We start from the raw sequence: 27,324 nt of genomic DNA, 5'->3' as shown, positions 1-27,324 counted from the left end.
ACAGCACCTGCATAACAAAGTATAAAAGCAGCACACTGAGATGGGCAGGAGAGGCAGAGACATGGTCTCACACACACAGAAAAAACTCACCACAGGCATAGCAACCACAATAAAGAGGGATCTCAAAAATATGTAGCTTTTTCCTGAGAACCAAGGAGTTTGTGTCCCACATCAGGCACCCCAGCTCTTGGGATCTACAATGGAGAGATAGGCTGCCAAAACATCTGGCCTTGAAAACCAAGAGGGCTTAATCAGAAGAACCACAGAGCTGCAGGGAATGGACAGCCCCCTCTCAATGGGTGTGTATGCGGGCCCACTTGCTCCAAGATCCAGTGCACAAATAGCAGTTTCAATAGTGCCTACATCCACTGCTAATCTTAAAGCATCTGCTGGGGAGACAGGAACCTACTGCAACTCCCTGGGGATGGAGGCACTGGCAGGTGCCATTTTTTTTTTCTTTTTTTTTTTTTAATTGATCTGACAGAGAGAATGAGAGAACACAAGCAGAGGGAACAGCAGAGGCAGAGGGAGAAGCAGGCTCCCCGCCAAGCAGGGAGCCTGATGCGGGGCTCGATCCCAGGACCCTGGGATCATGACCTGAGCCGAAGGCAGACGCTTAACTATTTGAGCCACCCAGGTGCCCCGACAGGTGCCATTTTTGCATTATTCTACCTTAGTTGTGCCAGTGCTGGTGGGTGTCACCTTGGTACTCTCTCTAACCTGCTACCGCTGGTAGGTACACTGCTGCCACAGCACCATGACAGCCAACTAAGTGAATGTCCTGCCCCTTGTGCCACAACTGCAGCCCCATCACAGCTGGCTGGGCAAACACCCCAGCTCCCCATGCCACAGCAGTGACCCCGCCAAAGCTGCAGGTGTATGCAGCCCACACATGGGACATCCCTTGAGCACCTGGCTCTAAAAGCCAGGGGTAATGCACATCTGGACCCCATGGGTCAAATCCTACACATGGCAAGTCCTTCAAGACCAGGAGAGGTACCCATTTTGCCTAATATATAGAAATTAACACACAAACTCAAATGGAATGAGGAGGCAGAGGAATATGCTCCAAAAGAACAAGATAAACCCTCAGAAAAAGACCTTAATGAAATGCAGATTAAAAAAAAAAAAGTCTACCTGATAAAGAGTTCAAAGCAATAGTCATAAAGATGTTTATAAAACTTGGGAGAAGAATGGAAGAACATAGTGAGAACTTCAACAAAGAGACAGAAAACATGGCAAAAATATGAAACAGAAGTCACAGAGCAGAACAATACAATAGTTGAACTGAAAAATACACTAAAGGGGTTCAACAGCAGACTAGATTAAGTAGAGGCGTGGATCATTGACCTGAATGACAGGGCACCAAAAATCACCCAAACAAAGCTGAAAAAAGGAAAAAGAATTTTTAAAAAGGAAGATAGCTGAAGGGACCTATGGTACATCAAGCAGAACAACATCTGCATTATAAAGGACCCAGAAGGAGAAGAAAAAGAAAGGGGGCAGAAAACTTATTTGAAGAAATAATGGTTGAAAGCTTCCTTAACCTGGGGAACAAAACAGAAATTCAGGTTCAAGAAGCATAGGAGTTCCAGATAAAATAAACCCAAAGAGATCTACACCAAGACACACTATAATTAAAATATTAAACGTTAAAGAAAATCTTAAAAGTAGCAAAGGTAAAACAACTTATCACATACAAGGGAACCTTCCTAAAGCTATCAGCTGATTTTTCAGCAGAAACTTTGCAGGCCAGGAGAAGATGGCATGATATATTCAAAGTGCTGAAAGGAAAACAAAACAAAACTTCTAACTAAAAATACTCTACTGGAAAAGCTATCATTCAGAACTGAAAGTGACTAAGAGTTTTCCAGACAAGTAAGACCTAAAGGAACTCATCATCACTCTTTCAGCCTTACAAAACATATTACAAGGACTTCTTGGAGCTGAAAAGGTGCTAACTAGTAACAAGAAAGCAAAATGGCAATAGCACATACCTATCAATAACTACTTCAAATATAAACCAACTAAATTCTCCAATACAAAGATACAGAATGGTTAAATGAATTAAAAAAAACAAAAAACCACATCACTCATCTATAAGGAGCATACAAGAGGCTCACTTCAGATTTAAGGAGACATACAGACTGAAAGTGAAGAGATGGAAAAAGATGTTCCATGCAAGTGGAAACAAATGGAAAGCTCGTGTAGCTATAGTTGTATCAGAGAAAATAGACTTTTGAAAAAAGACTAATAAAAGACAAAGGATTCTCATAATTATAAAGGGGTCAAAACAACAAGAGGATATAACATTTGTAAACATTTCTGTACTCACCATAGGAGCACCTAAATATATAAAGCAAATATTAACAGACCTAAAGGGAGATATTAACAGCAATAATAGTAGGTAACCTTAACACCCAATTTATATCAATGGATAGTTTACCCAGACAGAAAAATAAGGAAACAGTGGCCTTAAATGACACATTAGACCAGATGCACCTAATATATACAGAACATTTCATCCAGAAGCAGAATACACATACTTCTCAAGTGAAGGTTCTCCAGGATAGAACACATGTTGGGTCACCAAACAAGTCTCAATAAATTTAAGAAGATTGAAATCATATCAAGGATCACAAAATACACACATACATTAATGGAACAGGGTAGTGAGTCCAGAACTAAACCCATAATTTTATGGTCAATTAATCTACAACAAAGGAGGCAAGAATATACAATAGGGAAAAGACCAGCTCTTCAACAAATGGTCTTGGGAAAACTGGACAGCAACATGCAAAAGAATGAAACTGGATCAATTTCTTATACTGTACAAATAAAGTAAAATAAACAAAAAACCCTGCTCAAAATGGGTTAAGGACCTAAAAGTGAGATCTAAAACCATAAAAATCCTAGAAGAAAAAATAGTAATTTCTTTGACACTGGCCTCAGCAATATTTTTCTTTTTCTTTTTTCTTTTTTTTTTTTTTTTTTAAAGATTTTATTTATTTGACAGAGAGAGAGACAGCAAGAGAGAGAACACAAGCAGGGGGAGTGGGAGAGGGAGAAGCAGGCTTCCCACTGAGCAGAGAACCCAATGTGGGGCTCGATCCCAGGACTCTGGGATCATGACCTGAGCCAAAGGCAGACACTTAATGACTGAGCCACCCATGTGGCTCATTTTTCTTGATAGGTGTCCTCTGGCAAGGGTAACAAAAGCAAAAATAAATTATTGGGACTACATCAAAATAAAAGGCTTAGCAAAGGAAACCATGAACAAAACAAAAATGCAACCTACTGAATGGGAAAAGATACTTGCAAATGATATATCAAATAAGGAGTTAAGATTCAAAATATATAAAGAACTTTTACAACACCAAAAAAAAAAAAAAAAACCACACACACACACACAAAAAAAACCTAGAACAAAACAACCCCCCCCAATAATCCAATTAAAATGGGACGACTTGAATAGACATTTTTCCAAAGAAGACATACGATGGTCAAACACATGAAAAGATGCTCAATATCACTAATCATCACAAAAATATGAATTAAAACCACAATAAGATATCACTTTATATCTGTCAGAATAGCTAAAGTAAAAAAACACAAGAAATAACAAGTGTTGATGAGGATGTGGAGAAAAAGGAACCCACATGCAGTACTGGTGGGAATGCAAATTGGTGCACCTACTGTGGAAAACAGTATGGAGATTCTTCTAAAATGTAAAAATAGAAATACTATATGATCCAGTAATTCCACTACTGGTATTTACCAAAGAAAATGTCAACACTAATTTGAAAAGATATATGCATCCCTATGTTTATGGCAGCATTATTTACAATAGCCAAGATATGGAAGCAACCCAAGTATCCATCAATAGATGAATGGACAAAGAAGATATACTATGAAATATTATTCAGCCATAAAAAAGAATGAAATCTTGCCATTTGCAACAACATGGATGGACCTAGAAGGCATAATACTGAGTGAAATAAGTCAGACAGAAAAAGACAAATACCATATGATTTCATGGACGTGTGGAATGTAAGAAACAAAAGAACCAACAAACAACAAAAGACTCTTAAACACAGAGAATAAACTGGTGGTTACCAGAAGAGGTGAGTAGGAGATGGGTGAAATAGATAGAGGGGATTGAGAGTACATTTATCTTGATCAGCAATGAGAAATGTATAGAGTTGCTGAATCATATTGTACACCTGAAATTAATATAACACTATATTAATTATACTTGAATTAAAAAAAGAAACCATAGCAAGCATCTTTTCCAATAACAATGGTATGAAACTAGAAATCAATTATAAGAAGAAAACTCGGGGGGAAAAAATCAAATATGAAAAAGGTAATACAACAGTTCAAAAATGTATGGGATGCAGCAAAGCAGTACTAATAGGGAAATTTATAGCAATACAGGCCTACCACAAGAAAAAAAAAATCTGAAATACATAATCTAACTTTACACCTAAGCAGCTAGAAAAAAATAAATGAAGCCCAAATTAGAAGGAAACAAAAATCAGAGCAGAAATAGATGAAACAGAAAATAAAAGGACAATAGAAAAGATCAATAAAACTAAGAGCTGATCTTTGAAAATATAAACCAAACTGACAAACCTTTAGTTAGACTCACCAAGAACAAAAAAGAAAGCACCCAAAATCAGAAATGAAAGGGAGAAAAGTTACAAGTGCTATCATAGAAATTTAAAGATAAGAGACCACTATGAACAACTATATGCCAACCAATGTCATAACATATAAAAAATTGATCAATTCCTAGAAACATGCAATATTCTAAGACTGAATCATGAAAAATAGAATATCTAAATAGACTGATTACTAGTGAGGAGACTGAATCAATAGTGAAAAAAAATCCCAACAAACAAATGTCCAGGACCAGATAGCTTCACAGGTGAAGTCTACCAAACATTTAAAGATTTAATACCTATCCTTCACAAATTCTTCCAAAAACTGAAGAGAAAGGAATCCTTCCAAACTGATTTTATAAGGCCAGAATTACCCTGATCCCAAAACCAGACAAGGACACTAGAAAATTACAAGCTAATATCCCTGATAAACATACTTGTAAAAATTCTCAGCAAAATATTAGCAAACCCAATTCAAAATACATTAAAAGGATCATACACCCTAATCAAGTTGTTCCAGGAATTCAAGAATGGTTCAACTTCTGCAAATCAATGTGATATACCATATTAACAAAATGAAGGATAAAAATCATATGATCCTCTCAATTGATGCAGTAAAAACATCTGACAAAATTAAATATCCATTTATGATAAAAAGTTTTAACCAAGTGGGTATAAAGGGAATGTATCTCAATATAATAAAGGCCATATATAAAAAACCTACAGTTAGCATCATACTCAAGGGTAAAAAGTTGAAATCTTTTTTTCTAAGATCAGGTAAGACAAGGATGGCCACTCTCACCACTTTTAGGCAATATAGTATTAGAAATCCTAGCCACAGCAATTAGGCAAGAAAAAGAAATAAAAGCATTCAAACTGGAAAAGGAAAAGTAAAACTGTCACTATTCACAGATGACATAATACCATATAACAAAAACCTTAAAGATTTCACCAATTAACAGTTAGAATAAACGAATTCAATAATGTTGCAAGATACAACATATCAGTGTAAATATCTGTTAGGTGTCTATACACTAATAACAAACTATAAGAAAGAGAAATTAAGAAAATAATCCCATTTACAACTATATAAAAAAAATACCTAGGAATAAATTTAAACCAGGAAGTGAGAGACCTGTACACTGACTACTACAAGACATTATTTAAAGAAATTGAAGAAGACACAAATAAATGGAAAGGTATTCCATGCTCATGGATAAGAATTATTGTTAAAATGTCCATACCACCCAAGGCAATCTATAGATTCAATGCAATCCCTATCAAAATTCCATTGGAATTTTTCACAGAAGTAGAACAAATAATCCTAAAATGTGTATGGAACCACAAAAGCCTTGAATAGCCAAAGCAATCTTGAGAAAGAACAACGATGGTGGTATCATGCTTCCCGATTTCAAATTATACTGCAAAGCTACAGTAATCAAAACAATATAGTATTAGCATAAATACAGACACATAGATCAATGGAACATAAACAGAAAGCCCAGAAATAAACCCATGCATATATAGCCAACTGATTTTTTTTTTAAGATTTTATTTATTTATTTGTGAGAGAGAGAATGAGAGAGAGCACATGAGAGGGGGGAGGGTCAGAGGGAGAAGCAGACTCCCTGCCGAGCAGGGAGCCCGGTGCAGGACTCGATCCCGGGACTCCAGGATCATGACCTGAGCCGAAGGCAGTCGCTTAACCAACTGAGCCACCCAGGCACTCGCCAACTGATTTTCAACAAAGGAGCCAAGAACATAGAATGGGAAAGGACACTCTACTTTTTTTTTTTTCCAACATCTTTAAAAATGTGTTTTTTTAAAAAAAAAAATCAATTGTGTACAAAGTGTTTCATAGTTTTTAATTCTCCAAACAAATACTCAACCCTTTGCCCATGGCACCCCCTGCTTCAGTAGTCTTTCTGGTAATCCACCATTTTCCCCTTACAGAAAGTTAATGGCTGAGAATAGACTCTCCTACAGAATTTACCAACACTAACGGATTGCTTAGAATAGAGACCTAGAGAAACTAAGAAGCAAGGTTCCTTCTCAGTGAGGATAATAAGAATCCCTCTAATGGCAGCAGACTTCCCACAGACACCACAACAAAGCACCATCAATTGCTGAAAGCTAGAAATAGATATTATTTTCAATAGTATTTCATTTTCTATCGGAAAAGTCTTCAAATTACATTAAATAAGTCTCTTTTCCCCTAAAGAAACAGTCTAGCTTTTATTAGGATGCCTGTAAAAAGTAAGTAACAGCAAGCACACAAAGTTAGTTTAACAGCACAGGGCAATGAATTGTATCCACTCATTCCCTAGAACCAAACTGATAAACTGTGCCACACCTGATTATATATAGCAGCATGACTGAAATAACCAAGCAAAAGATGATACATTCACAACTTATATTTAGGTGATGATCACAGGTTTATGAGAGTAGATCAGTCCAGTAAAACAGTAACATAACAAACAGGGCAAGACAGATACCAACATTTCCCTACCCTTTGCCAGAAGATTTTTGATCCATATTGCAACAGTGCAAACAGAACATGTGACATTATATGTTAGACACTGCAGAAAAGTAACATTTAGGGAAAAAAGCTTTTTATCAGTTGAAACTTCAAGTTGCCTTCTTCCCCAGTGATAGCAAATAGCTGATATTAAGCAAATAGCTGATATTAAGCAAATAGCTGATATTAAACATTTATTTGAAACTGGTACTAAAGGAATGGAAATGCAAAATTTTTAAATCAATGGTTTGTACCCTGGAATTGAAATTTCTTGAACGAGAAAAAGTGATTAATACAACATCATTTTATAAGTCTATGAAATAAAGTTAACTGTAAACAGATTCTTTTTTCATATCCAGACATTGTTTCCATCTATGTACAACAAAGTATACTTGGCTTCAACCCTTCCCTGCCTGAATCCATCTTAAATCTTTAAAGCAGTAAAATGCTTTATTTCTGGTGTTACTACAAGTACTATATTACCATACTCCTATTACAGAGTTTTAAAAGCTCAAATCAGGCAGACACTTATAGCCAAGATCCGCTTTTCACAGTTGAAAACAGAGCTACCGTCCGACCCAGCAACTGCTCCACTAGGTATTTACCTCAAAGATACAAATGTAGTGATCTGAAGGGATACCTGCACCCCAATGATTATAGCAGCAATGTCCACAATAGCCAAACTATGGAAAGAGCCCAGATGTCCATCGACAGATGAATGGATAAAGAGGAATGTGGTATAGGGGCACCTGCGTGGCTCAGTCGGTTGAGTGGCTGCCTTCGGCTCAGGTCATGATTCCAGGGTCCTGGGATCAAGCCCCACATTGGGCTCCCTGCTCAGCGGGGAGCCTGTTTCTCCCTCTCCCTCTGCCTCTGCCCGCAGCTCCCTCTGCTTGTGTGCATGCTCTCTCTCTCTGTCAAATAAATAAATAAAAATCTTAAAAAAAAAATGATGATGATGTACATATATATACAATGGAATACTACTGCCACCAAAAACAATGAAATCTTGCCATTTGCAACAATGCAGATGGAACTAGAGGATATTATGCTAAGTGAAATAAATCAATCAGAGAAAGACAAATACCATATGATCTCACTGATAATGTCGAATTTAAGAAACAAACAGAGGATCATAGGGGAAGAGAGGAAAAAATAAAACAAGACGACATCAGAGAGGGAGACCATAGAAGATTCTTTATCATAGGAAACAAACTGAGGGTTGCTGGAGGGGAAGGGGTATGGGGATGGGTAAGTGGGTGATGGACATTAAGGAGGGCAGGTGATGTAATGAGTACCGGGTATTATATAAGACTGACGAATCACTGACCTCTACCTCTGAAACTAGTAATATAATATATGCTAATTGAATTTAAATTTAAAAAAATCTGCTTTACATGTCCATAAACTTATTAATAAGCAGCCTAAACAGTAACACAATATACTGCATTCAGTAGTGTATAAATAAGCAATATCCACTTTAATTGCCAATTCTGTCTTATAGATACTTTAAAAAATTATTTTTGCATAGTTTTAAGTGCTACCAACAATCACAAATGTTAAATACTTCCACAAAGAAAAAAAAAGTCAGGGACAATCTCTTTAATAAATGATGCTGGGAAAACTGGACAGACACATGTCAAGAAATGGAACTAGACCACTATCTTACAACATACAGGAGAATCAACTCAAAGTAGATTAAAGACTTGAATGTAAGACCTGAAACCATAAAACATCTAGAAGAAAACATAGGTGATAAGCTTCTTGACATTGATCTTGTTATTGAATCTTTGGATCTGACTCTTTAAGACAACAAAAGCAAAAATAAGTGGGACTACATCAAACTAAAAAGCTCCTGCATAGAAAGAAAATAAAAAGGTAACCTACTAAACAGGAGAAAGTATTTACAAACTATATATTTGATAAGGGATTAATATCCAAAATATATAAAGAACTCAAGCATCTCAACAGCAAAACAAAACAAAAAAACAAAAATCAAAACAGTCTGATTTAAAAATGGGCAGAGGATCTAAACAGACATTTTTCCAAAGACATACCGATGACCAACATACACATAAAATGTTCAATATCACCATTATCAGGGAAATGTAAATCAAAACCACAATGAGATATCATCTCATACCTGTTAGAATGGCTATTATCCAAAAGACAAAAAAGATGTGTTGGAGAGGATGTGGAGAAAAGGGAACCTCCATACACTGCCGGTGGGAATGTAAACTGGTGCAGCAACTATGAAAAACAGTATGGAGGTTCCTCAAAAAATTAAGAATAGAATTACCATATGATCCAACCATGCCACTTCTAGGTATTTATCTGAGGATGATAAAAACACAAATTTGAAAAGATATATGCATCCCTACAGCATTATTTACAGTACCAAGGTATGGAAACAACCTAAAGGTCTGTTGATGGATGCATAGATAAAGATACATACAATGGAAAATATTACTCATCCATAAAAGAGGGAAATCTTATGATTTATAACAATGTGGATGGACCTTGAAGATATGCTAAGTGAAATAAGTCAAACATACAAAGACAAATACATATGATTTCACTTATATGTGGAAAATAAAAAGTAAAACAAACCAAGCTCATAGATACAGAGAGTTAAGACTGGTGGTTATCAGAAGTGAAAGGGTTCAGGGGTGGAAGAAATGGGTGAAGGGGGTTGATTGTATGGTAACAGATGGTAACTAGACTTATTGTGATGATCACTTTATAGTATATACAAAGATTAAATTATTATTTGTACACCTAAAGCTAATAAAATGTTATACACCAATTTTATCTCAAAAAAGGGGGGAAAAAGGCAGTGAAAGACACTTGAAGGAAAATAAGAAAGATAATACAGGAACATTTCCAAGACCAAAATACAGTATTTTCCAGATTGAAGGGACTTACTAAGTGCCTGACACAATAGATGAAAAAAAGACTCCAGGCAAGAGCAGGTCCAGGAAAAAATATTGGTGAGAGAATCTCAGAATCAGCACTGCTACCAAACTAGGTGGGAGCAGAAGAAAAAGGGCCAAAGAGGAACCCCCCCCCAGATATAAAGAATTGATAAATTATTTGAAAAATTTTTGAAAGGTTAGTGGACTTACTGGAAAAAATTTGCAGTTTGAAAAAAAAATCTATGTTTTCACTTACATAATTTTCTATAAACCTAAGACACATTTTTTTTTTTTAAAGATTTTATTTATTTGACAGAGAGAGACACAGCGAGAGAGGGAACACAAGCAGGGGGAGTAGGAGAGGGAGAAGCAGGCTTCCTGCTGAGCAGAGAGCCCCATGCAGGGCTCGATCCCAGGACCCTGAGATCATGACCTGAGCCGAAGGCAGACGCTTAACAACTGAGCCACCCAGGTGCCCCAAACTTAAGACATATATTAACATTAAGTAGTACATCACACACACACACACACACACACACTTATGTAGTCATAACAAGTCAAACATTAATTAGGATATCAGCTCAACTCGTCATATAACACTACTGGAAGAAATTGTTTGGAGTAAGTTACATTGTCACTTACTAGAGCTAATTCTACATATTTCATAAGCAGAAGTGATGAGATAATGTCTACAAGAAATTAAGATATAACATAAGAGTATTATCAAATGGAAGCAAATACCAAAGAACAGCTAAATAAATGAAATCTGATTTCCTCTAGGAAAGAATTGAGGGCTGCCAAAGGGTGTGTAGGGGTCAGCTGATTTTCTTTAGGAGTCTTTTAATTTTATTTGATTTTTTAAAAGACATAAAATACTTTCTTTAAATAAAGGAAAAATATGTTCAAGGCAATGAAGATGCATTTTATTGAGTGTAATAAGGTTACTTAAGAATGGCCATTTCAATGTTTAATTTTACTGAAAGATGACCTAATCCAACTGTATTTACACCCCACCCAACACATACACTGTGCTTACTGTTGAAATCATGTGCCCATGTTTCCCAAACACCTTTGTTCCTGTAATCCTCTCTTCCTAGAGTGCATACTATCTGTGGGAATTCTAGTAGTCCTCCAAAGCCCAGCTGAAGTACGGCCTTCCTCCTCCACAAAGTCCTTCTGATCATCTGTCTTACAAAGGGTTTCTCCCTTTCAACCCTACTCAAATCTGTGGATCCTGACTCGCTATGTATACATTCTATTCCCAAACAAAACTGCAAGCTCACTGCTGGCAAAATATCCTAACTTTTTATGTAAGCAATAAAATACTAAAGCTAATGCCTTCACGTCAAATTAATAATTGGAAAGGGATTTTTTAATCACCAATTTCATACACATAACAGGCAATGTTTATTTTGCATGCTTCAATTTTCATTAAAATCATACAAAATATTAAACAAAATAAAAATTAATAACTAGGAGCCGATACAAAAATATTCCCAAGTCCATCTTGTGTCATTTGCCAACTCAACCAATAATAAAAAATTCAAAGAGTTTCGATTAATTGGGACAAGAATTTTGAAATCTTTATCCTAACTTGAAATTTCTCTTTTCCTCCTTCTTAATCATTAGTCAGGAAGTGCATTTATTCTTCTGTAACTCTTTTGTAATTTTTTTTTTTAAAGAGATGGCAAAGTTAGGACACAGAAAAGTAAAGAAACAAGTTTTAAGCTTGAAAGTAAAAACGTGGAGGGAATTGCACTAAATGGCTTGCCTTCTTATCAACAAGAAAACAAGGGGCAGAAGCATGGGCTGAGGAGGAACTGGGACATAAGCACAGCAAAGGAAGACTGCATTAAAAATGTGAACTGCAGGGCACCTGGGTGGCACAGTGGTTAAGCATCCAACTCTTGGTTTTGGCTCAGGTTGTGATCTTAGGGTCATGCGATCGAGCCCCACGTTGGGCTCTGCACTCAGGGTGGAGTCTGCTTCAGACTCTCTCTCCCTCTATCCCTTCCCCCCTCAGATAGATAGATAAATAAATAATGCAGATTCCTACATCCCATCTCTATAGAGGATGATTTAATTGGCATGTGATAGGACTTGATCTCTGGGCTGCCACAGTTGAGAAGCACTGGCTTAACCTTTATTAAATATTCACTTATTTTTGTTCTAAGCGTTTGCATGGATAAACTATTTACACAATGAGCTCAGGAAGTACACACTACTACGATCTCCATTTAACAGTTAGGGAAACTAAGAGTGGTGGTTTTAAAATGTCCACAAAGCCTGACACTTCTCCCTTCAAAAGAGGGCACCAAATTCCCTTCCCCTTGAATACAAGCCAGATTACTGACTTATCTTCATGAATAGAATGTGGTACAGAAGATGCTATTTGGGGTGCCTGGGTGGCTCAGTTGGTTAAGCGACTGCCTTCGGCTCGGGTCGTGATCCTGGAGTCCCGGGATCGAGTCCCGCATCGGGCTCCCTGCTCGGCAGGGAGTCTGCTTCTCCCTCTGACCTTCCCCCTTCTCATGTGCTCTCTCTCATTCTCTCTCTCTCAAATAAATAAATAAAATCTTAAAAAAAAAAAAAAAAGAAGATGCTATTTGTCTTCTGAGGCTCAGTCATTAAAAGGATAGCTTTCATCTCTCTCGAGTTGCTCATGCTGAGAAAAGCCAGCCAGCAGCCAACTGGAGAGACCTGTATAGAAGGGACCTGTGGCCTCTTGCCAAGAACCAGCACTGAATTGGAGCCATGTTAGTGAACCACCTTGGAAGCACATCTTCCAGCTCCAGTTAAGCCTTCAGATAATTGCAGCCCTTGACATTTCTTGATAACTTGACAGACCCTGAACCAGTACTGCCCAGCTAATCTACACCTAAATCCCAAACCCACAGAAACTGTGAAAGAAAATAAGTGTTTACCATAGTTTTAAGCCACTTCATTTTTTTTTAAAGATTTTATTTATTTATTTGTCAGAGAAAGACAGAGCACAAGCAAGGGGAACAGTAGGCAGAGGGAGAAGCAGGCTTCCTGCTGAGCAAGGAGCCCGATGTGGGGCTCGATCCCAGGACCCTGGGATCATGACCTGAGCCGAAGGCAGACGCTTAACCGACTGAGCCCTCCAGGTATCCCTAAGCCACTACATTCTGGAGTAATTGTTATGTAGCAATAGATAGTTAATACACTGAGGCACAAAAAGGTTAAATAATTTGATCATATTAATGCAGCTAACAAATGGCAAATGGATTTTGAAACTAGCCGGAATAGATCCAGATCCTCTGCTCTAACCCACATGGTATCATCTCTTTCTTCAAAAATGAAGATTATCCTGCCTATACCTTATTAGAGCTGGTGCTGGGATGAAAAGAAATGATATAAATATCTGCTAGCTATTGAACTGAAGAGTCAGTAGTTATTTAGCATCTATTATTAACACTAAAGACATAAGTTCTTAAAGAGAATTTTAAAATAGAAACAAAAAATATAAATTACCTATACAAATTGAGAAAACACACCCCAGTAAAAAATTTCCCCACAGAAAATCATTTATTTTAAGCACTTTTTTTTTTTTTTTAAAGATTTTATTTATTTGACAGCGAGAGAGACAGCGAGAGAGGGAACACAAGCAGCGGGAGTGGGAAAGGGAGAAGCAGGCTTCCCACGGAGCAGGAAGCCCGATGCGGGGGCTCGATCCCAGGACCCTGGGATCATGACCTGAGCCGAAGGCAGACGCTTAAAAACTGAGCCACTCAGGCGCCCCGAAAATCATTTATTTTAAACTCATTTTGTTACTTCCAGCTATGCCAATCATTTAAGATTTCTAAGACAAAAACATCAATTCTGTAATTTCTCACCAATTTAATTAGTATCCACCATAGATTTTTGCTATTTTTTACCCATACATTCATTAAATTGTGATACATTTTTAAAAACAGTGTTATAGACTAAATTTTGTCCATAAAAAATTCACAGGTTGAAGCCTTAACCCCCAATGTGACTCTCTTTGGAGATGGGGCCTTAATGGAAGGTAATTAAGGTTAGATGAGGCCATAAAGGTAGGACCCTAGTCCAATGCATTGGTGTCCTTATAAGAAAGGAAAAAGATACCGAGAGAGCTCAAACACAGAAAAGGCCATGTGAGAACACAGTGAGAAGGTACCATCTGCAAGCCAAGGAGAGAGGTCTTATCAGAAACCACCCCTGCCAGCACTTTGATCTTGGACTTCTAGCCTCCAGAACTATGAGAAAACAAATTTCTGTTGTTCAGATGAGTCGACATAGAGGACTATGAAATTCAAATCTTTAGCCTTCATCCCTTTCTCCTAAGCACTGACAGTCATTTTAGTCATCTATTTAAAATGAGCTCCTCTACACAGCCTCATAATTACCTTCCCCTCGTGACTTCCATTATTTATATTAATGGACCAACTGTCAAGATGCCATATCAGGATCTCTCTTCCTTCTTCAATAGCAATAGCAGGATCTGAGAAAGATGACTAATAAAGCCCCACAAAGAGATCATCAGACCCTACCAGGCTAATAGCATGTGAGCCTTTGGCTTAAGTCCCAGATTCACCTGAGAACAGGGAAAGGAGCATTAGTGAGCTGCAAAAGGTTCCTAGAAAGTTCCTGACTGTGCTTCTTCCTTTCCTGACAAAAGATCAGGTCTGACAGCCTAAAGCATTTGAATAAGTAAAGGCCCCACCCTAGGTACAGACTGAAAAGATATGAATTACTGTAGACAAAAAAAACAGCAGTTGCCTCAGGTCTCCTCAAAGCACTAAATTAGCAGGGAGCTCTCCCTGGTGCTACTTCCACTTTATCTTAAAACGTTCTTCCTGATTTATTAGTTTCTATTCACAACAGTGTGACAAACTGGCCTTCTGGCAGCATGGCCCTCCCCAAACATATGGGCATCAGGGCTGGGTCACCACACTAATCCCCTCCCTAACCCACTGTTCTTCAAGTCACATAAACTCAAAACTGTAGGGTTATCTTTGACTCCTTTCTTACTCTCATTAACTACTGGCCACCCTGTAATGTTTATGTTTTCTTTAAAATTCCATTACCAGTTTCTGTTGGGATGCTGAGAAAGTTCTGGAGATGGATAGTGGTGATGGCTGTACAAAAGTATGAAGTGCTTAATGCCACTGAGGTGTGTACTTAAAAATGGTTAAAATAGTCCATTTTATGTTACATATACTTTACCACAATTTAAAAAAATTCCACTGCCAAGTATTTGTCAGATACAGGTCCTTAGGACCAAGACCTATGTTTCTGTGGGTCTTCTAGAGGTTCTCCCTGCACCTTCCCATCCATCCATCTTACAGAGCACTGCTAAAAATACTGCTTCCATCCTAGGACCTCTTTCTTCAAAAATGGACTGTTTGTAGGTCAATATTAATTCCTTAACCTAACATTCAAAATGCTCTATCATCTAGTCTCAGCATACATTTATTTATTGTTTGTTTGTTTTGAAGAGAGCACGAGCATGTGCAGGGGGAGGGGCAGAGGGAAAGGGAGAGAGAGAATCTTATGCTTGCTTCTCGCCCAGCGCAGAGCCTGACTCAGGGCTTGGGGCTCTCAAGATGGAGATCCTCCACCCTGAGATCATGACCTGAGCCAAAATCAAGAGTTGGATGCTTAGCCCACTGAGCCACCCAGGTGCCCCTCAGCCTACTTTTTAAAGTTATTCCATTTGCTAATTTCCTGTAGCTATGCACAGCTCTGTTAGACACTTCTGTCTCACACTGACTGTGTTTTTACTCATGCCCTTTTCCTTGCCTATATGATTTTCTTCTCCATCCAAAGTCATGTGCCCCATTTTACTTTTTCCACAAAGTGTTCTCTGACCACCATAATCCAGACTGATTTCCCTCTCTCCTTGTTACCACTGACTGGATGTCCTTACCACTCATTTGAAGTACTGTAGAATGTATACCATACACATTCTACCTCCTCAATTAAATCACACACTCCTTAAAGTCAGAATGTTTTATCTTTTATTTCTTGGTATCATCCTGTGTCTAAGTAGGAGGGGTTAAATAAATACTGATGGACTGATCCAATTCCATTTCATCAAGTAACAACAAAAAACATTCATTGTGAGATGGACATAGTTGCATTTATATTACAGAAGATTTTCAATAGGGAACATTCAAATAAAGGAATTTCTAGTTAATCCTAAATGAAATGAATGGTATCCTAAAATCTTTTTATTGCTTGCAATCCACATCTATGCCCAAAACATAACTGAGATTGTTAAAATAAAAAAGTGGATATGTTATTGGCCCACCTAGGTAAGGATAAGAGATCAAAAATCATGAAATACTGCCAAGCTGAGACAATTATACTGGAAACCTCAGTCAAGAAAGGCAAGTTGTTGCAGTCAGAGGTAAGTTTAACAAGACCACGGGAAAGGATGATCGCACAAGTCCTTTAGAGTCTCTCTTAAATATGAACTATCTAAACCAGGGCTGTGCCTCAAGCAAAAAGTTCTGGCAGACATCAACTTTAGATGGAAGTTTTTGATAAATACCTGGTATGCAGAAATATTGGTATGCGAACTAAAGATACAATCTCAGAACTTCAGACACCAGTCAAGTCTAAAATTGATAATCTGTTATACAAGAGAAAGAATCTAAATGGTGTTCTTCACACAGAGGGTCATTGTTGATCTGCATGATCAAAGGATGATCTAGAACTGCAGGAATGCTTACAGGCAACAGACTGTCCTCAGTGGAAGTTTTGGTTGAATGTCTGAAAAAATACTTAGTTGAGGCTCTACAGTTCTATCCCATAAAGCATGGAAGAGAGGATCCTGATGTGAAAAATTATGAAATACCCTGCTTTTTACACAGGATAGAATTTGAAGGCCCTTAATATTTTTTTTTTTTTAAAGAAATCTGGCATGGGATTGTGACAGAATATAAAAGCTATTTAATCGGTTATTATGAGGACTGAAATATAAAAGTAGGGTAACCTTTTTTATCAAAACACTTTTATTACATACTTATTGCATTTTATTTTTTTATTTTTTTATTTTTTAAAGATTTTATTTATTTATTTGAGACAGAGAGAATGAGAGAGAGGGAGCACATGAGAGGGGGGAGGGTCAGAGGGAGAAGCAGGCTCCCTGCCGAGCAGGGAGCCCGATGCGGAACTCGATCCCGGGACTCCAGGATCATGACCTGAGCCGAAGGCAGTCGCTTAACCAACTGAGCCACCCAGGTGCCCCTACTTATTGCATTTTAATGTCCAAGTGTAACATCTGCCTTTAGTGAGTCTGTAAAGAGCCTTGCCACTTCCAGCTTTCGAGCAACCAGCTGAGCGTGTACCCTCCACTCTAAGAGTACCACATACAGCATAAACCAAGAGAAACACCATAGCTCTTTTCTACCTGAATTATTAAAGAGAAATTTATTTTCAAGAGGCTGTACTATCTGATAGCTAAAAGCATACTTTATTTCCTTCCGTCACTTAGCAGCTTACAACTAGTAGGTACTTCCATTAATAGCTCCTTTATTGAACATCTCAGATCTAGCCCTAAAGGTTTTTAGGAAGTGAGAGACTACTACTACTATGGCAAAAGTCAGTATCTCTGCCCCATTTAGAATTTGTTATTTGTGCATAATCACACAACCCCTTAGGTTGGGTATATAACCAGCTTTACTTTTAGAATGATACCACTTGCTTTTTATGATGCAAGTCAGTTTTTCTGGCTACCAGGGAGAAAGGTCATGAATGAGAAGATAATTTACAAAGAAGAGCTAAAGTATAACAAAATATTACTATAATGTAACAAAAATAATAAAACAGTGCATTCCCTTTATCAAATGAAAGCTATTCTAAGAAACCTGATAAAACCTTTTAAAATTCACAAGTATTCACAAATAATATAGTATCATTAATATTAGTATCTTAAAATTAAGATAATATTAATAATAAAGATTCTTAGTAATACTAAGTATTTGATTACTAAATATTTTGTAGGAAGGACATATTTAAATCTTCAACTAGCTTTTGTAGCAATTATTTTAAAATGATTTTCAGAAATTTATCTTAAAATTTAACATCTCCGTGACAAGGATAAAATAATATTCTTAGAAGAATCAGTTAAGGAGCAATGGCTACCTCCTTCAGATCCTCATACATATAAACATGAAAAAGTTCAGTTTCGAATGAACAAGCCTCAAATAGGTCACTTACTATCACTTGCTGATACAGAAATCTTTATTAAAAGCACTTAGATCACCCGAACAAATGGTTCTGCAACTTTTGATTTCATATTTGATCACTATTTTTCAGTAGACTACAACATACAACATGGCTTTCTCACTTACCCATTCTTTAGCATACTTACTACATGTGAATAATTACACCACTGCTTTAAAGAAATGTGGTTTTAAGCAACATCCTTTTTAACCTGGCAATTAGCACTCTTAAAAATATATGTTCTCTTTTTCACTCTAACGTGGCACAAATCAGGAAAGAAATGGCTTTTCAAGACTAAATCATTTTTCTTACTATATTGGAGAGGGAGAACTAAATAATGATGCCTATAATTACTACCTTTAAATTTGAAGTTTCTTCATTCAAAATCACTTCATAATGCAATCAAAAACCAATTTTCCTCCAGTTGTGTAAAATGAACACAATTATTTTAGGGCTCAGTCTTGCTTGTGAGAGAAAGACAGCAGACCACTGACCATTCAGTCTCAAAAGGTCACTAACCAAATACAATTTAATTAATTAATGCTTCCTACATAGAATTTAATGCCTTATTCTCACTCCTTCTAGGACAGCCACTAGTCAGAAAAGAATTTCTCTGGCCCACAAATATTAGGGCTTTTCAATATTAAGTATTCATCTGCCAACAGTCTCAGAAATTACACTTAATAGTGGTATTTCATAACCAGTTTAGTATTATTTTAGGGTAGATAATGGGGCCCTAGAGTAACTAAAATAGAAAGATGGTGGTGATGGAGAGACCACTAATATTTAAAAGCTTAGCTTAATATTTAAAATTTAGGTGTTTAATATGTAAAGGCTTACTTTTAGCTGAAAAATAAAACTGGTTGAAGTGCTAGAAGGATTTAACCGCACTAACCCCGAAAGAGCTGAACGAATCGAGGGTGCAATGTGGAGGTGACCACGCTCTCCGGCAGCTCCCTCAGGAACAGCTTCAACAGACTGGCTGCTGAGCAGACGTCCCCGTCTCTCCCAAGCTCCACCGGGGCTCCACTCTCGAACTTGCATCGGAGCTGTTCCACCACCTTCACGTTGCCATTCACCCTAAAAAGGCCTTCCTGGGTGAGTCCTGGAGCAGGGGAGCAGAAATGCAGAAAATAAATGGAGGTCTCTCACAGACACTAACTCTAGAGAACAGTAACCACAAAATAAATAAATTCCACTACAGGATTTTCTAAAGGATTATCCAGTTCTGGAAAATGTTCACATTTTGCAAAAACGCTTTCCTACAGTAATCAATTTTCACACCTACTATGTATCAACTAAAAATATCATACAGGATTGTTCTAAAAGCTGACCTCTAAGAATAAGGTTAGGACACATATAAACATAGAACAGATTCTTCTACAGAAAACTGCATTCATATAATCTGCAGTACGTTACAGGAAACTTACCCTGGGCTCCAACAGCAGCTTAGCATTTTGAAAACTATTTAAAAGAAAAACTAATAGGTATGTAAGGAACTTCTTAACTGTATGTGATTATCTTTGTAATAATTAAGAAATATTCTTTAGTAATCACGGAATTCCAAGGATAAGACTCTATGAGATTAAAAAAGTAGCATAAGACAAGTTCGTTGCCTTCAGCCAGTTGACAGGGGATATTACTGTTGGCTGGCGTCAGCCCAGAAGGCTCCTTAAAGGTGCCTTTGGGTGCTCTGCACCATCTCTGACTAAAGCATAGGGAAGATGGGAAGACTAGGGCTGATGAACTGTGAAGTTAACGCAGTTTAAGCTTCAGGGCCCCGTCATTTATTTAGGCCCTTTCCAATGCTTGTCCCTAATTCTTATTCTTAATTTTGTATTCTTTTTCTTGAAAAGGGCCACCAAAGGGTTAAGCAGCAGGACACATAAAACCCTGATTTATCCCCAACAAAGAGGAACAAATATATGAATTGAGAGGCAGAGACAAGGCAGCATAAAGGAAGATAAACACATGGAAATGTGGAGCGTTTAGGTCAAAAAGCCATGGGGTAATAAAATGGAAGAAATGGGATAGGGCCACAAATGGCAAGTTCAACAGTGAAGATCTGGGGTGCCCAGCTGGCTCAGTCTGTAGAGCATGCAACTCTTGATCTCAGGGTCATGAATTTGAGCCCCACGTTGAGCGTAGAGCTTACTTAAAAACAAAAAGGGAAGACTTTATCATGGGAGCATTAAGGGGTAGGGGGAACACAATATAATCAAGCATTAAGAAGATCTTGCTAGCTGAGAAGACAATGGAGAGGGCAGAAAGCCTGCCTTAGGGAACCACATTCTACCCTAAGACAGTAAGACAGAGATTCCAGTGGGAAGGGTGAAAAAGGAGAGAAAAAAAGATGATTGGGTAATTTAGTACAAAAAGGAAGTAAGGAAGAAGAGTTGAAAGGTAATTTTAAGGTTTAAAAACTAGTAAGGTTTAAAAACTAGGAATCCAGGAAAAAGCACTGTTAAAGGATAAGGTGAAGTGGGGATGAGCGATGGTAGCGGTTTAGGGGAAAGGTAATGATTTCCAGCTGGGTTCAAGGAGACAGAACACCATGTAAGAAAGCCAGCCAGCTTGTGGAGGCATGCTGAAGGTACAAGGAACAATCTTTCTAGTAAAAAGCAACCCAAGGACTCAACCAGCCACTATTCTTTTGAGAGCCTAATGGTGAAATTCAGCAATGATACAGGCATTGAAGTCCATGAGAATTATTTAGATGGGGGGGGGTTGTTTGTTTATATCAGCTTTTGCTACTTTCTCTTACCTGCTAATTGTATCGCTCTTTCTAAAGAAAAAGAAGCTAATTTCATTTTAATTTGTAATTTGATAAAACATTTTATGAACCCTTCAATTCAATAAATATGTAATAAGTACTTGGCACTGTGTTAAGGAACTTAAAAAAAAATTCAAACACTACCATTATCCTTATGGAGTTTGTAGACTGATAAGATGTTTGCATATAAACTTTGGATGTGAAGAACATGAATATCAAAAGTTGACAAGAATTTTAGCTCCAATTTTGATAAAAGTTTGTGAAACCAGAGAGGGTATTAAAAGTATTTCACCAACCAGTGTGACCAGGGCACCACGTAATCAGAGGAGATGAGTCAGCATGTGTGGTAGGCAGCTTCTCAAATGGCCCTAATGATGCCCATCTCCTGGTATCCACACTCATGTGTAATCCCTTCCCCTCGCATGTGATCTGGATCTAGTGCCTTGCTTCTAACCAGGAGAATATAATAAAATTACGTGATTAGGTTCTAATCTTGCTTTTGAGATTAGACTATACAAGATTGATGTTCATCTTACTTGTTTGTTTCTCTCTGGCTTTGCAGGCTTGCTCACTCTGATGAATCACCTGCTTTTTATTTGGTTAGCTATCTTATGAGAGGTCCACGTGGCAAGGAACGGAGGGTGGTTTCTGGAACACCAGCCAGTGAGTAACTGAGACCCTCAGGTCAACAGCCCACAAGGAACTGAATCCTGCTAACAACCACGTGAATGAGCTTGGAAGTGAACCTTCCCCCAGTCAAGTACTGTTATGACTGCAGCCTTATAGGAGACCCTAAGATAGAAGATACAAGTAGACTGTGCCCAGATTCCTGACCCACAGAAACTATGAGATAATAAACACTGTTGTTTTAAACTACTATGTTTTGGGGTAATCTGTTACACAGCAACAAATATGATACCATTCCCTTTAATACTGCAGAATCTGTTATTGAGAGACTTCCCGTTTAACTCATTTTTAAAGCTTTCAAGGTCTATTTCCTCCATTCTACAAGCTTTATCTGTAACTTCAGAAATGTGTACTGCCTTCAACAGACAGCACTCAAAAAAGAGCACCCATCTCTGGTCAAGGCCCAAATCATGAAAATTTAGAATTCTGCATCTCAGTGCTATATCTACCCAGCTCCTGAGCCTGTTTTTGGCCAGCAAACGCCTCTTGGACCTGATTTCACAGTGTTTTTCTAGCTTTGACCTTAGGTTTTCTTTTCCAACTAGGCTTTTTGACCCTTCCCTCAAATAAATATTTCCAGTTATTCCAAAATAACTACCCAGCTCTAAGAATTGGCTTTGGTCCTTCAAGGTCCCTGATCCCACTGCCCTTTATTGGCAGAGAGATAAGATATAAATGGGAGTCATTGAGGTTCATGCTTCTTCTCGACTATTTTTTCTGCCCCTATTCCATTTATTTGTTTAACTCTCTTCCCTCAAAAATATCTCTCACCCAAACAATTCTTATGATACCCAGTGATTTTCAACTAGGGGCAATGTCCCCCTGGCTCTATTATACTTTGGGGGAAAAAAAACCCATACAATTTTTTAAAGCCCCTTACAAATTTATAATATATTCAATACCCACATGAGGCTTACCAGACTATGTCATCTCTCAATTTTCCTACTCCAAATTCCTAGGAAAAAGAAATGTTCACAGGAAGGAGATGCTTAGAAGGCTTTGTGAAGTTATTCTCGTATATTTCCGAGATTCTCCTATATTTGACTTCAGGAGGTACAGGTTAATCAACACAAAACAGCAACTTAATAATTGGTTTAAAAATGAAAAAATTATATAAATGAAATAACATCTACCCCATTGACAGTCACTTTCCTGTACAATTGAGATATTTATTTCAAAACAGTATGAATACATCGTTAGAAACTGAAAATGCCAGAAGTCAGAATTGGCATTTCTGGCACACTGGCCCAGAAAGTAGGACAATAAATGAGCATATTCTGACACCTGGTGGTAAGTGGAGAGTTCTACGCTATTTAAAATGGTATATTCCCATAGGATCTTCACGCTAAAGAGAAGGAATCCAGTAACACTGTCAGCAAGATTAGTTATTTTTAAACAGTATAAAGATGATCTAGCTTATAACTTGTAAGATTTTCCTTCAAATGGGAAAAATTACATATTTTTCCTTTTTTTTCTTTTTAGGAAAATAAGTTCAAAGTCTTTTCAAAGGACCTTCATATTGACCTTAACAAACCCTTTCTGTCCTAAAATTCTTTCATAACGAAGAGTTTTCCCTCAAGTTGTTAAAGGTCTACATGTACTGTGATCATTCTTTAATATTTATGTAACTACCTAGGGTTAAATAATATGACCAATCATCCCTACCTCTGATACCTGACAGAGGGCCTACTGGATTGTGCATAGTAGATGCACAATAAGGAGAGGCACAATAACTGTTGACTTAAAAAAATAGAAAATAATTAATGAAGCTAATTGAAGTATCTTGCCCACAAACTTCATTCCACCCTTCAGACTTACACAAAGTTTTTGGTTTATTAACATGATAGTTTCAGACATAGTAAGGAACTTCTCGTTGTCTCCACAGTGATTAACTACACAGCCTTTCAAAATATAGGATAGGTGCCCTACCCACCTTAACTTCCTAAGCCAAGATTCTGATTCCGTGGGTCTGAAATATCACCAATGGATGGGTATTCTGAAAAGATTCCACTAGTGATTCTATTTTACATCTCTAGTTAAGAAGGACTGATTTAGCCCCTGAAAATATTTAGTTCGCATTACCTGAATATACCCGACTAAACTGTAAGTATGGGTAAGAAGAGACAGAAGAAAACCAATACCTAATTCAGATTTTGCCAAAAAGTTCATAGAGTGATGCTGTGAATTTAACTGGTTCAACTCCTACAGAGTTGATTACAAATGCACATATCCTTGACCCAGGGCTACAGATACACCCACAGTGCTTGAAATGAACCGTGTGAACGATTGGTCACTGAATCATTGCTTACAGATTGCAAAAGACTACATACAATTCAATATTCACCAGCATGTGACTGCTTAAAGAAATGATTCATGTATATAGTCAGTGTGTAAGGGAAAAAAGAATTACATGAGTAAAGCTTTTTATGCAATATGGAAAGATCTCCACAATATACTGCTAAATGACTTTTTGAAAAGATTTGTAACTGTGAAATGCTGTATTTATATTCAAGGGGAAAAAAGAACATATGCATATATGATTATATATATTCATAAATTATCTTGGTAAGACTATATCAGACACTGGTAAAGTAATGTTTGGGGAGGGGAAATGAATAATCAGGGGACAGGTTTTGGAGGGAGAGATGTTTCAGTGCATATCCAGTATTTTGCACCACATAAAGATACTAACTAGTCAATAATTTTTTTTTTTTTAAAGATTTTATTTACTTATTTGACAGAGAGAGAGAGAGACAGTGAGAGAGGGAACACAAGTAGGGGGAGTGGGAGAGGGAAAAGCAGGCTTCCCGCGGAGCAGGGAGCTGATGTGGGGCTTGATCCCAGCATCCTGGGATCATGACCTGAGCCGAAGGCAGACGCCCAATGACTGAACCACCCAGGCGCCCCTGCACCAGAAGACTTCTTTTTTTTTTTTTTTTTTTTAAGATTTTATTTATTTATTTGACAGAGAGAGACATAGCAAGAGAGGGAACACAAGCAGGGGGAGTGGGAGAGGGAGAAGCAGGCTTCCCGCGGAGCAGGGAGCCCGATGCGGGACTCGATCCCAGGACCCCGGGATCATGACCTGAGCCGAAGGCAGACGCTTAATGACTGAGCCACCCAGGCACCCCTAATTTTTTAAAACTTAAAAATGAAAATGATTTTACATAAGAGTAACCCCAAGAGGCTATTACTCAGTCATTATTAAGTAAAAGATCAGAACACTGACTATACCAAAACCAAAATATTTTAGGTAGTCACACTTTGGTATCCAAATGAATACTCCTGAACAACCCTATTTAGGAGGTTAAATGAATTACCTAGGGATCCATTTATATCTAAATCAGCAGGATACAGTTTTACTCAATACTGAGTGTTTTTGAGTCCTTCAAAGCTCTAACAATTTGATGTGGCTTCAAGATCCTATAGGCCAGGGCGCCTGGGTAGCTCAGTCCTTAAGCGTCTGCCTTCGGCTCGGGTCATGATCCCAGGGTCCTGGGATCGAGCCCCGCATGGGGCTCCCTGCTCGGCAGGGAGTCTGCTTCTCCCTCTGACCCGTTTCCCTCTCGTGCTGTCTCTCATTCTCTCTCTCAAATAAATAAATAAAATATTAAAAAAAAAAAAAAGAATGACATACAGAGGGGCGCCTGGGTGGCTCAGACGGTTGGGCGTCTGCCTTCGGCTCAGGTCATGATCCCAGGGTCCCGGGATCGAGCCCCACGTCGGTTTCCTTGCTCTGTGGGGAGCCTGCTTCTCCCTCTCCCTCTCCCCCAGCTTGTGTTCCCTCTCTCACTGTGTCTCTCTCTGTCGAATAAATAAATAAAATCTTAAAAAAAAAAAATATGCTGAGAACAAACTGATCTTTCTTTAATCAGGGTCTTAGTACTTGTAGGAGGGAAGACTTCAAACTGTTGTCAAAAGTTAGGCTCAGAGGGCGCCTGGGTGGCTCAGTTGGTTAGGCGACTGCCTTCGGCTCAGGTCATGATCCCGGGGTCCTGGGATCGAGTCCCGCATCGGGCTCCCGGCTCAGCGGGAAGCCTGCTTCTCCCTCTTCCTCTGCCCCTCCATCCCTGCTTATGTTCTGTCTCTCTCTCTCAAATAAATAAAATAAAATCTTTTTTAAAAAATACAATCATTAATGGGGCGCCTGGGTGGCTCAGATGGTTGGGCGTCTGCCTTCGGCTCAGGTCATGATCCCGGGGTCCTGGGATCGAGCCCCACATCGGGCTCCCGGCTCAGCGGGAAGCCTGCTTCTCCCTCTCCCACTCCCCCTGCTTGTGTTCCCTCTCTCGCTGTGTCTCTCTCTGTCAAATAAATAAATAAAATCTTAAAAAAAAAAATAAGACAGGGGCGCCTGGGTGGCTCAGATGGTTAAGCGACTGCCTTCGGCTCAGGTCACGATCCCAGGGTCCTGGGATCAAGTCCCACATCGGGCTCCCTGCTCCTTGGGAGCCTGCTTCTCCCTCTGCCTCTCTCTCTCTCTCTGTCTCTCATGAATAAATAAATAAAATCTTTAAAAAAAAAAAAAAAGATCCTATAGGCCAGCGTCCCATCTTCCTGCCATTCTGTATACTACACCTTTTTTGTTTAACCTGTTTAATGTATTTGAATAAACCCAGAGCTATTCTCTAAGAATCTTACCTGTCTGCAGCTTATCATCCTCTAAACATACGGGGACATCTCCTATGCAGTAAGAGTGCAAGACTGGCTCTTCAGTTTTCAGAACAAAATATCATTTTGTCATCTACATACCTAGGAACCTGAGCGAATAGTTGCTTTTTCAGTTAACACAAGACACCTGACCTTCTGAGGGCTGAACTACGTGCCATACCCTTCCTGTCACAAGCTGACTCACATTCCTACAGAGTAACAGATGCACTGTGCTTCTCACGTATTTCCAATAAAGGATTGTTCTTAGTGGGGGGTGGGGGGGAGTGGACTCGTAATCATGGGACGATAAGGAAACAAACTGCACAAAGTACAGAATGCCTCTGAAGTCTCAAGTTTTCCCTTTAAAAATTCCTAATTTTAAACCCTATTCTGCAATGAGTCTTTTGTGTAGAAATGTTGTTTCCCTATAGAAAACAATGAAAATTCCAAGCTTTTCCCTCACAAGGTTTCCTTCCCAGACCTGCTAAAGCTTACTGATACTTATATGTAGTTTGGGGTTTTCCTATCATATTACCCTAGTTTGAACAACATGAATATAGGGGATATGGAAGAATTTTCTCTCTACTTATCCAGGTTTTTAAGTCCCATTTTAATTAAAATCATTAAAAAAAAGCTGTAAGATAGCTCTCAATAACAGAGAGATTTATCTTTTTATCACTCAATGAACTATGTTATTCTCCAATTGTTTTACATGCTTAATTGTATCACTTCAAAAGCAAATGACCCCCATAATAGGCTATATACCATACTTTTTTTTTCTTTAGTATCCCTCCTGAGTTTATGAAAGCAATCAAGGCATCCGGTAAGTTCAGGATTGAACTCAGCTGAAAAAGATACCCCAAAAGTGCTCTGTTACACTAAACATTACTCTCAGTTGGA

General features: G+C 38.2%; 1 protein-coding gene across 3 annotated transcripts in view; it reads right to left on the bottom strand.

Moving 5' to 3' along the window:
• FAM13A (family with sequence similarity 13 member A) overlaps positions 1–27,324 on the bottom strand; it is a 351,884-nt gene that overhangs the window by 296,511 nt on the left and 28,049 nt on the right. For all 3 annotated transcript variants that reach the window (XM_035004519.1, XM_035004518.1, XM_035004520.1), the window contains exon 3: positions 19,210–19,419. In XM_035004519.1, the coding sequence (XP_034860410.1) occupies positions 19,210–19,419 (210 nt within the window). The remainder of the gene's footprint in view (positions 1–19,209; positions 19,420–27,324) is intronic.

This window comes from Mirounga leonina, unplaced genomic scaffold (assembly GCF_011800145.1).
Source record: "Mirounga leonina isolate KUSES-001 unplaced genomic scaffold, KU_Mleo_1.0 Mir_129, whole genome shotgun sequence".
NCBI lineage: Eukaryota > Metazoa > Chordata > Mammalia > Carnivora > Phocidae > Mirounga > Mirounga leonina.
Note: the sequence above shows the minus strand (reverse complement) of the source record. Positions and strands in the feature narration are given on the sequence as shown.